Here is a 12,090-nt window from a genome sequence, read left to right on the forward strand (position 1 = left end):
CAGCGGGAGTGGTGGAAAACTATTTACAGACAGGTTGTCATTAAAATTCAGAGAAGGTTGCAAATTTAGACGGTCGGGCGCCTTGGTCCGTCGTTGAGAGTGCCGCAGTGCTGGTGGCGAGTCAGGCGTCGGCTCGGTCGTCGGTGACTCCGGGAGCGCGTCGACCATCCTCTTCATCCCCGGGTGGGACCAAGGTTGCCAGTGTCAGAGGTCGGGCCCAGGGTGCCTTGCCCTTAAGAGGTTGGGGTGCGGGCGGGGGGGCTGAGGATCCCGTGAAGAGGTAATTTAGGTACAGTGGGGGAGGCGGGACTTCCGGAGGCCGTGGTGGGGATGCTGAGGGGGTGGGGGGGAGCGAAAGATCGGGGCTGCCTTTAAAAATGGCGGGCCCATCCGCGACTAGCCTTCCTGCACTGGCGAGCTGAGCTCATCGAGCCAGGAAATGACTAAAGCGCGGCCTCGACGGGACGGTCCTCACCCAGGCAAGAACAACACAGTGCTTTTGAATAGCGGAGTGCTTCTCAGCGCTGCAGCCGTCGAAAGCACCCCGCTAAACGGGGGCCAGAAGCAGACTCTTGATCCCGCCCCCCCCCCCCACCTTAACCGTCCCCATGGGTTCAGACGGATGTTAAAATAAACCACTGATGGGACGCAAGGAGATTCCCCCTGATATTTTGGTAAAGACCCCCTTTCTCGGTCAGCACCACAAAATGGATAAACCGGCTGCTGGTAGAATATTGTCGCGTGAAAATTGGCCGCTGCATCCGCCTACCTCACGGTCATTACACTTCACATGTGATTCAGTGGATGGAAGTGGTCTGTCGTATCTCAGAGAGGTGCGCCGCCACACTGTATAAACACAAATGTGTCTTTCCTTCAGGGAGCAGCTCAGACGTGTCGAGCTTCGCCCACCTCTCCCTGCGTTCTGGTCTCCTTACCCAAGAAAGGACGTACTGGCGCTGGAGAGTGTGCAGAGGAGATTCACTAGGTTAATCCCAGAGCTGAAGGGGGTTGGATTACGAGGAGAGGTTGAGTAGACTGGGACTGTACTCGTTGGAATTTAGAAGGATGCGGGGGGGGGGGGGGGGGGGGGATCTTATAGAAACATATAAAATTATGAAGGGAATAGATAGGATAGATGCGGGCAGGTTGTTTCCACTGGCGGGTGAAAGCAGAACTAGGGGGCATAGCCTCAAAATAAGGGACTAGGGGGCATAGCCTCAAAATAAGGGGAAATAGATTTAGGACTGAGCCTAGGAGGAACTTCTTCACCCAAAGGGTTGTGAATCTATGGAATTCCTTGCCCAGTGAAGCAGTTGAGGCTCCTTCATTAACTGTTTTTAAGATAAAGATAGATAGTTTTTTGAAGAATAAAGGGATTAAGGGTTATGGTGTTCGGACGGGAAAGTGGAGCTGAGTCCGCAAAAGATCAGCCATGATCTCATTGAATGGTGGAGCAGGCTCGAGGGGCCAGATGGCCTACTCCTGCTCCTAGTTCTTATCTTATGTTATGTTAACAGGTCCTTTCAGACTTTTCTGGGTGACGTCATGGGGCAGCTCCCAATGCCCTCGCGCATGAAACGGCTCACAGCAGCCACCACACGCTGCCCCCGTTTTTATTTTATTGCGATGCACGCGGCGTCGAGAGCGGGCACATAAAGGATGTGTTCACCGCTGCCTTCCCCCGGAGGGGGGGGATTTTCTTTTCATTTCCGGGGTGTGGGCTTCGCTGCTTAGGCCAGCATTTATTGTCCAAGCCCAATTGCCCTCTTGAGGTGGTGGTGATCCACCTTCTTGAACTGCTGCGGCCCTTAAGGTGTAGGCAAACCCACAGTGCCGTTAGGGAGGGAGTTCCAGGATTTTGACCCAGCCACGGTGAAGGAACGGCCGGATATATTTCCCAGTCGGGGCAGTGAGTGACTCGAAGGGGGACCTCCAGGTGGTGGGGTTCCCAGGTATCTGCTGCTCTTGTGCTTCTCGATGGTAGAGGTCATGGGTTTGGAAGATGCTGTCGAAGGAGTCTTGGTGAGTTGCTGCAGTGCATCTTGTAGATGGTACACACGGCTGCCACTGTGCGTCGGTGGTGGAGGGAGTGAATGTTTGTGGACGGGGGGGGGGGGGGGGGGGGGGGGGGGGGGGGGGGGGGGGGGGGGGCAATCAAGCGGGGCTGCTTTGTCCTGGATGGTGTCGAGCTTCTTGAGCGTTGTTGGAGCTGCGCTCATCCAGGCAAGTGGAGAGTATTCCATCACACTCCTGGCTTAAGCCTTGTGGATGGTGGACAGGCTGTGGGGGGATCAGGAGGCGAGTTACTCTCCGTAGGTCAACAGCACGCATGTTGAATCACACGTCCCTCGTGTGAAATATATTAGTTTGTAATCGGGAGTGGGCGTGCGTGTGCGGGTATGCAAAGTCTCGAGTGCTCAACATTTCCCATTTGTTTGCTCCTTGAGTTTTCGATCTTTTATGTTTCAGGCTGCCGGCGGATCACTACCTGGCTTGGAAGGGTGTGCAGTGGAATGATTAATAACTCAACTCCCCGTGTTAAGTTTTCCTCTATGGGTGACAGGTGGCAGAGCCCGAAGATGGCAGCTTGCTTACTCCTTCGATCCATGACACTTCAGCAACAGTATTTGAGTTACTGCTCCAGACCTATGCACTAACCTCGAAGTAACCAGCCCAGATAATTCAGAAGTTTTGTTTCACCAGTCTGAACTAACTGGTGCGTTCGCCTTTTTAATCGAATGCACGTTTTCTGCACGCCACTTTTAGGTGGCTTTCTCCCCCCCTTTCAACACAACCCACCACCCCTTGTCCCTCAAAAGGCGCACCATGTCATAGCCAATCCCATTTGTGTTCTGCGATGTAAGGCAGTGGCTTCAAAGCGTGCCCCCCCCATGGGGTTGTCCTCCGGGTTGCCCCTAAAGGGAACGGGGTATCTTGTGGAGTTGCAGCGGTGACGGGTTACCACTGACGGGCGCTCGGCGAGATAGGTCCGACGGGCTTTAGGCGCCGCCTATGTTCCGGGTATCCTGGACGCGTCGACGCAGCTCCGAGCTGCCGCTCCCAACAAAATACAACCGGGTGATCGGATTTTTCCACGCCCGTGGGACCGGCTGAACGTGGAGCCCGACCCAAGGCTGAAGTCCTTCAGCTTGGAACCGGACATCACCTCCTCACGGGTTGCCTCGTCAAAGGCCGCGCCATTCTTCCCATTAACCCTGCTGAGCTTTTGTTTGCGATGATAAACGGTAGCACAGCGGTTAGCACTGTTGCTTCGCAGCGCCAGGGTCCCAGGTTCGATTCCCGGCTTGGGTCACTGTCTGTGCAAAGTCTGCACGTTCTCCCCCGTGACTGCGTGGGTTTCCTCCGGGTGTTCCGGTCTCCTCCCACAAGTCCCGAAAGACGTGCTTGTTAGGTGGTTTGGCCGTGCTAAATTGCCTCAGTATCCAAAAAGGTTAGGTGGGTTACTGGGATAGGGTGGAGGTGTGGGCTTAAGTGGGGTGCTCCTTCCGAGGGCCTGTGCAAACTCTATGGGTCGAATGGCCTCCTGTACTATAAATTCTCATACTTCTATGACCAACAAAAGCACTTGGTCCGCAGGTGGTCTGCAAAAGAAAAAGTTTCACAACTGCTGTAACGTAATGAACGAGAGTAACCCTCCTGACTGAGAGTTTTGGCGCTTATAATTGTACTGTGCTTGGATACCAAAACCGTTGTGTGACCTACCTACTGCTGGCACGTGTCCATGAAAGTTTTAGTCGGCGCAAGCCACGCAGGCACGTTTTTTCATCCAGTGTCCCGGACCTTTCGATATTTTTTCAAGTGGAGCATGCGAGTTATTTATTGCAGAACCAGGCCTGCGGCGTACTGTACCGGGCCACTGCGCGATCGCACACCCGGGTAAAAGCTCCGGCCTGAAGGCAAGATGTGATCCCAGGCATACATCGCGAATGACCCCGATTTTGGGGTTGGCGGTGCCTTGAAGAAAGCTGCTGTGGTAGTCTGTGTAGAGGTATTACGGTACCTGGTAATGCTGGAACACCATTGGTAGATATTGTATGTTTCCTATTGGTCAAGCTGTATGGTAGCTCCGCCCTGCAAGTCGGGGTACAAGAGCCCGTGCCACCCCAGCTGAGCTGCTGGGGGAAACATCTAGCTTATTAAAGCCTTCAGTTGGACTACAACCTCGCTTTAGTGGTCATTGATCGTGCATCAATTTAATAAGCTAGATTTAAAAGGGTGGAGCTCCGAATCAAGCCGGAGTGTCTGCAACTCAGCCCCCACGCGGCGAACTCAGCGGCAATCTTCAAGCACTGGCTGGCGTGTTTCAAAGGATATCTTGGCACGGCCGAAAAGACACCCACAGGAGAACAGAAAATGCAAGTCCTGCACTCGAGGGTGAGACCGGAAATTTACACCCTCATCGAGGACGCGGAAGACTTTGATGCAGCAATAGGGCTGCTAAAAGGACATTATATTCGCCCGATAAACCAGGTCTACGCCCGACATCTGCTAGCAACGAGGCAACAAATCCCTGGGGAATCGCTGGAAGAATTCTACCGTGCGCTCCTGGTGTTCGGGAGAAACTGCAGCTGCCGCAAGTTTCGGCAAGCGACCACACAGAACTCTTGATCCGGGACGCTTTCGTGGCAGGTATGCTGTCCTCCCAAATCCACCAGCGATTGCTGGAAAGACACCCTAGGCCTTAAGGAGGCACGGGCCCTTGCAGGTTCCCTGGATGTGGGCTCCAGAAAGCCCCCTGGGCAGCGTAGAACCCCTCCGCAGCCGACCCAGAGACATCCCCCATCCCCCCACAAGCTTGTGCTGCAAAGCGGCCTGGCAACCCTGGGGGGCCCCGCTGCTACTTTTGCGTGCAGGCCAAGCACCCCCGCCAGCGCTGCCCGGCCCGTGCATCCACCTGCAAGGGATGCGGTAAAAAGGGCTACTTCGTGGTGGTATGCCAGGCCCGTGCGGTCGCCGAAGTCTCCGGCGGCGAATACGGACCACCACCACAATCCTCTCCACAGTCCCCGTGCGGCCAGCGGGCGCCGCCATCTTCCTACTCCAGGGCCACGTGTGGCCCCCGGGCACCGCCATCTTGTCCCGCGGACGCCACGTTCGATGGACGGGCGCCGCCATTATGTGCAACCCCAGCCATGTGCGACCAATGGGAGCCGCCATCTTGGATGGACTCCCAGGACCCCAGCTCGGCTGACCGCACACCGCCCGAAGAGAACACTCAACTGCTGAGATTAGCCTCGGTGACCCTGGATCAGTCCCGGCCTCGAACACTCTCAACTGCTGCAACAACTGTACTAATCAACGGGCTCTGCTTAATCGACTCTGGGAGCATGGAGAGCTTCATACACCCCGACATGGTCCTCGTCCACCCCGTTAATCAAAAAATCTCCCTGGCCTCCGGTTCCCACTCAGTAGAGAGGGTTTTGTGTAGCAAACCTCACAGTCCAGGGAAGGGAGTTTAAAAATTACCGGCTCTATGTCCTTTCTCACCTCTGTGCGGCCACACTCCTAGGTTTAGACTTCCAGTGTAATCTCCAAAGTCTAACTTTCAAAGTCGGCGGCCCTATACCCACCTCACAGTCTGCGGCCTCGTGACCCTAGAGGTCGATCCGCCTTCCCTGTTTGCGAACCTCACCCCGGATTGCAAACCCGTCGCAACCAGTACAGTGCTCAGGAACGGATCTTTATTAGGTCAGAGGTCCAAAGGCTATTGAGGGAAGGGGTCATTGAAGCTAGCAACAGTCCCTGGAGAGCTCAAGTAGTGGTGGTAAAAACCGGGGAGAAGCATTGGATGGTCATCGACTACAGTCAGACCATCAACAGGTTTACGCAGCTGGACGCGTACCCTCTCCCCCGCATATCCGACCTGGTAAACAGGATCGTGCATTACAAGGTCTTCTCCACGGTGGATCTTAAGTCCGCCTACCACCAGCTCCCCATCCGCACTAGTGACCGCAAATACACTGCCTTCGAGGCAGACGGGCGGCTCTATCACTTCTTAAGGGTTCCCTTCGGTGTCACCAACGGGGTCTCGGTCTTCCAGCGCGAGATGGACCGAATGGTTGACCGGTACGGTTTACAGGCAACATTCCCGTATCTCGATAATGTCATCATCTGCGGCCACGACCAGCAGGACCACGACACCAACCTCCGAAAATTCCTCCAGACCGCAAAGATCCTTAACCTTACATACAGGAAGGATAAATGCATGTTTAGCACCGACCGCCTAGCCATCCTCGGCTACGTAGTGCGAAATGGAGTTATAGGGCCCGACCCTGAACGCATGCGCCCACTTATGGCGTTCCCCCTCCCTCACTGCTCCAAGGCCCTGAAGCGCTGCCTAGGGTTTTTCTCTTACTATGCCCAGTGGGTCCCCAACTATGCGGACAAGGCCCGACCCTGATCCAATCCACAGCTTTTCCCATCGATAAAAGGCCACCAGGCCTTCAGCCGCATCAAAGCAGACTTTGCAAAGGCCACGATGCACGCCAGCGACGAGTCCCTTCCCTTCCAGGTCGAGAGCGACGCGTCTGTCGTAGCTCTGGCGGCCACACTCAACCAAGCGGGCAGACCCGTGGCCTTCTTCTCACGTACCCTCCACGCTTCCGAAATCCGCCACTCCTCAGTCGAAAAGGAGGCCCAGGCCATAGTAGAAGCTGTGCGACATTGGAGGCATTACCTGGCCGGCAGGAGATTCACTCTCCTCACTGACCAACGGTCGGTTGCTTTCATGTTTGATAATGCACAGCGGGGCAAGATAAAAAACGATAAGATCTTGCGGTGGAGGATCGAACTCTCCACCTACAACTACGAGATCTTGTATTATCCCGGGAAGCTAAACGAGTCTCCTGATGCCCTGCCCCGCGGCACATGTGCCAACGCACAAGTGGACCGCCTCCGAGCCCTCCACGAGGACCTCTGCCACCCGGGGGTCACTCGCTTTTTCCACTTTATCAAGACCCACAACCTGCCCTACTCAATCGAGGAGGTCAGGACAGCCACCAGGGACTGCCGAATCTGCGCGGAGTGCAAACCGCACTTCTACCGGCCAGAGAAAGCGCACCTGATAAAGGCTTCCTGTCCCTTGGAACGCCTCAGCATGGACTTCAAAGGCCCCCTCCCCTCCACCGACCGCAACACGTACTTCCTGAACGTGATTGACGAGTACTCCTGGTTCCCATTCGCCATACCCTGCCCTGACATGACCGCAACCACCGTCATCAAGGCCCTCCATAGCATCTATGCACTGTTCGGGTTCCCCGCTTACATACATAGTGATAGGGGGTCCTCCTTTATGAGTGACGAACTGTGTCAATTCCTGCTCAGCAAGGGCATCGCCTCGAGCAGGACGACCAGTTACAACCCCCGGGGTAACGGACAGGTAGAGAGGGAGAACGGAACGGTCTGGAAGACCGTCCTACTGACCCTACGGTCCAGGAATCTCCCAGTCTCCCGCTGGCAGGAAGTCCTCCCGGATGCCCTCCACTCCATCCGGTCACTACTGTGTACCACAACCAACCAAACACCTCACGAACGCATCCTTGCTTTCCCCAGGAAGTCCTCCTCTGGGACCTCGCTCCCGACCTGGCTGGCAGCTCCCGGACCCATCCTGCTCCGAAAACACGTGCAGGCGCACAAGTCGGACCCGTTGGTCGAGAGGGTCCATCTTCTTCACGCTAACCCCCAGTACGCCTACGTGGGCTCCCTACGAGACCTGGCGCCCGCTGGAGCCCCACGCACACCCCAGCCACCAGTCCCAGCCACCAGTGCACCTTACAGGAGGATCGGTCCTTCCGCCGGCCCCGTCTTGGCCCGCCCACCCACTGACGCGCCCCGCAGACGCTCCCTTCCCAAGTCAACCGTTTTCCCCCACCAGCGCCGTCTAGGGGTGTCGAAGCTGCCAGAGATCGAGGCCTACCAGGCTTACAGAAGACTACCAAGGCCCCCGATCGACTGATTGCTTCATTTTAAAGTGTATCGTTAATTATGAATCATAAATTGTAAATAGTAAATAGAATTGTAAATAGTTACAAAATGCTGTACGGAGGTATTACGGTACCTCCGTAACTATAATTTCTGCCACGTTACCATGTTGTAATATCAGGCCACCACCCCCGCCGGACTCTTTTTTAACAGGGGGTGAATGTGGTAGTCTGTGTAGAGGTATTACGGTACCTGTAATGCTGGATTTGGTAGATATTCTGGGCGGGATTCTCCACTCCCACGCCGAAGTGGCCGCGCCGTCATGAACGCCGTCGAGGTTCACGACGGCGCGGAACGGCCCTGGTCCCGACCGATTCAGGCCCTGACAATGGGCCAGTATCGGGCCCACGTCATCTACACGCGGCAGGCCTTGTCGCCCGCGTAAAAGCGGCGCCGCATAGATGACGCGGCCGGCGCCGCATAACGGACGTCATCCGCGTATGCGCGGGTTGGCCGGCGCCAACCCGCGCATGCGTGGTTACCGTCCTCTCTAAGTCCACCCCGCAAGAAGATGGGGGACGGATCTTGCGGGGCCGCAGAAGGAAGGAGGTCCTCCTTCAGTCAGAGAGGACGGCCCGACGATCGGTGGGCACCGATCGCGGGCCACCCCACATTCCAGGTGAAGCCCGGTGCAGGATCCCCCCCACAGGCCGCCCCCCCAGCGTTCACGCACCGCCCACGACTGCAGCGACCAGGTGTGGATGGCGCCGGGGGGAAACCCGCCGTTTTGGCCTGGCCGCTCGGCCCATCCAGGCCTGAGAATAGCGGGGGTGCCGGAGAATCGCCATTTTCGGTGTCTCCGGCGATTCTCCGGCCTGCGAAACTCGACCGGGCCGTTCCCGCCGCTTGGGAGAATCGCGGGAGGACGTCGGACCGGCGTCCCTGGAAATTTTGGCGGCCCAGGCGATTCCCCCAACCGGTGTGAGAGTGGAGAATCGCGCCCTGTATGTTTCCTATTGGTCAAGCTGTATGGTAGCTCCGCCCTGCAAGGCGGGGTATAATAGCCCGTGCCGCCCCAGCAGCCTTCATTCTGTACCTAAGCTGCTGGGGGAAACATCTATCTTATTAAAGCCTTCAGTTGGACTACAACCTCGCTTTAGTGGTCATTGATCGTGCATCAGCTGCCCAGGAAAGTCCGGCCATCTCCTTGGCGGCCTGGCTTTCCACCTTTCCCAGCGGCAGTTTAAACCCGACACCAAGTCGAGAGGACCCCCCCCCCCCCTCGGACCTGTAGGAGCGGCGATGTCCGCGGGCAGCCCGCTGGAAGTTTTCACCAACAGCAAACCAGGAAGTCAAAAGCACCCAAAATCCTCCGCTCTAAATTTCAATATTCAAATAGAAAACGAAGGGTTATGAGTGGACTGAGATAGAAGCTAAAATAAAGGCAAACAAACAATAAAAAAATGAAACATCATGCAATTTAAAGAAAAAATTTGACATAGCACAAATATATAAAGTTAGCTTTACAGGGCCAGTGACTGGGTTCAGCAGTAATTGTGAAGTTAGCAAGCTGTTAAAAACCCAATTGCACCTCATTCAAAAACTTGTAACTTTTTTCTGTGGGTTTTCATGGCCAGACGAGCAATGTACGAGCGGAGGTTCTCGGCAATTCCGCTGGTTTGCACGTTGGCAGCCTGGGCTGCCTGTCTTCCGGGGAAACACAGCACCACCGACGGCGGTTTCTTGGTTTCCGCATTACCCTGCGCAAGGGCGGACTCCGCCTGGCGATGTCAGTTTCATCGGGGTTAACACTGGCCAACGCCGACGGTTTTGCCGTCACGGCTAAATCCAGGCTGAATCAAGATGCCCCCCCCGCCCCTTCACTCACTCCGTCGCTCACGTCAGGAACACTAAGACAAATGGGATTTTCTACCGGAATGCTCGTTTGGTCCCGCTCTACTCCGAGGAAGCCTACACATGCGCTGTATGTAGTGCAACAAGAAAAATAACACCAAACTAAGGAGTTGCATTGGCAGGACTATTTATTGTTTCACATTTGGAAACACAAAAATTGGTATCGTTTGCCCTTCATGTTCAGCCTCCCCCACTCCGTTTCCCTCTTGCCTCCCTCCAGCTGAGATGTGCAAATGGCTTGCCTCATGGCGCCCGCCAAGGGACCGGCCTTCAGAATTACAGGGGTGTGCAGTCCAGGATGATCTAATCTCCTCTTTATTCTCCCACCGGAGATGATACCCAATCTGCATTTCTTCCTGTAAGACCCGGCGCAATCAGGAACTCGCCAACCGCGTGCACTGTGGATGGCTAAACTCCCGCCACCCCACCTCTCCCACTGGACGGTGCTTTTGAGCGACTTCCCTTTTAAGAGCATCTTCCGAGTTCGCAGTTTCCGCACCACGGTCCAACCTTTCCCCAATGAAACGGGAATTTAAAATGGCACCCAATGGGAAACGGGTGCCAAGAACGTTTTAAAACAAGAAGTAAACACACGTTGCAGAACTTTACATAATTCATCCCCAAGGTAATCCATCCCCTCACGTACTTCTGTTAACTAACGAATGACTGGGAAACCGAATGGTGTGTGTGTGGGGGGGGAGGGGGGGAGGGGGGTGGGGGGCATCAAATTGCACCCTTCGCATTTGCTTTTCTCAATCACAGAACAAAATGTCAACACGCAGCCCCCTCCACGTTCAAACCAGCTCTCCAAACGGAACAACTCCCCTTTCCCAAAATGATCAGCCTACCTAAAACAACCGCTAAAGTAACGGGACACTGTGCAAATCCATTGACCACTGAGACTTCGAACCGCACCCCGCACCTCGTTTGTCGGTTCTTATATGCCCGCTCTGTCTATCTTTGAGGGCGTTTCAACGCTCCTCGTTGTCATGGATGACCGGCGTTTCCTGAGCGTGGCGGACAGCGAAGGGGTGGCGGGCGGCACCCTGCCGTGGGTGGCCTCCGGCGCGGCTTGCTGTGTGCCGGAGGCGAGGGGAGACATCAACGCGGAAGGGTCTTGGGCCTCCGTACAGGTGGTCTGACAGGCGATCGAGATTTGCACGGGGGGACTGGGCGCCAGGGCAGCATTGACACCGTGCAGGAGCTGCACCAAAGCTGACATCTGGCTGGACAGCCTGACTAGCCTCTTGCCTAATTTCCGGGAAAAACTGTTTATCCCTTCTCCCAAGGTTTCCCGCAGCTGTGACAGATCCCGGTGCAGCATGTGGAACCCTTCCTGCTGCAGTTCCAAGAATTTGGAAGCAAGGATCTCCTCGCCCTCTCCCTCCGGCTGCTGGCACCCAAACCCAGCATTTCTGCACTGGCCTACCACCCTGCCACCCCTAGAAAGACTCCTGGAAGCACTTTGGACAGGACCATCCCGGACACTCTCCTCCTCCTCCTCCTCCTTTGGCAGGTAGTCTCTCACAGCCGCTGGGGTGGCCCAGGGATCGGAGTTGCTAGCTGGCATATCGTGGCTACTATCCCCACGTGAAGGCTCCATAGACCCGCTCCCTCTGGTGGTGTCTGACCTGGATGTGGCGATGAAGGGGGGGCTGGGCCGGTTGCTGAATTCTGAGGATGAGAACCATGGAGATATTACAATATCAGACATGAATTTTTGACCCCTCCCTCCCCCCGCTTCCCCACTGTGGTCCTACGCAATTAACCAACTAACTTCATGGCTCAGTAATGAGAGTGAGAGAAGGGCGGGGTACTAATGCATCTAAATTGATTTTGCTGCCCTGAGGACTGTTGAGAATTATCCAGTTGAACAATGTTTATATTTTCAATAAAATATCTACTACGTTAGATATTTTAATGTCCCATTAGCCCATTCCATCGAACCCCCCCCCCCCCTCTTCAAAAAGTTCCCACAATTAAATAGGTCATAGATGTTTACAGCATGGAAGCAGGCCCTTCGGCCCAGCTTGTCCATGCCTCCCGGTTTCTATCACTAAGCTAGTCCCACTTGCCCGCATTTGGATTTTACCACGCAGCGCAGCAAAACAAGGAGTGGGTCACGGGCCGGCCTATTAAGCTATCACCACTCTTGGCGGAAAGAAAAGTTTTATTTAACTTCCTTTCTTGCTCCTAGCCTCCTGGGTTTGGAACTTGCCTGACCCGGTATTTAGA

At 55.3% G+C, this 12,090-nt stretch overlaps 2 protein-coding genes across 2 annotated transcripts in view; both read right to left on the reverse strand.

Moving 5' to 3' along the window:
* LOC140404591 (zinc finger CW-type PWWP domain protein 1-like) overlaps positions 1–2,608 on the reverse strand; it is a 17,223-nt gene extending 14,615 nt beyond the window's left edge. Inside the window, exon 1 of the mRNA XM_072493192.1 lies at positions 2,596–2,608. Coding sequence (XP_072349293.1) covers positions 2,596–2,608 — 13 coding nt within the window. The remainder of the gene's footprint in view (positions 1–2,595) is intronic.
* Positions 2,609–9,982: 7,374 nt separating this feature from the next.
* The window catches only part of LOC140404529 (uncharacterized), a 30,036-nt gene continuing 27,928 nt past the window's right edge, over positions 9,983–12,090 (reverse strand). The window contains exon 7 of the mRNA XM_072493134.1: positions 9,983–11,529. Coding sequence (XP_072349235.1) covers positions 10,793–11,529 — 737 coding nt within the window. The 3' untranslated portion in view covers positions 9,983–10,792. The remainder of the gene's footprint in view (positions 11,530–12,090) is intronic.

Source organism: Scyliorhinus torazame, chromosome 31 (assembly GCF_047496885.1).
Source record: "Scyliorhinus torazame isolate Kashiwa2021f chromosome 31, sScyTor2.1, whole genome shotgun sequence".
NCBI lineage: Eukaryota > Metazoa > Chordata > Chondrichthyes > Carcharhiniformes > Scyliorhinidae > Scyliorhinus > Scyliorhinus torazame.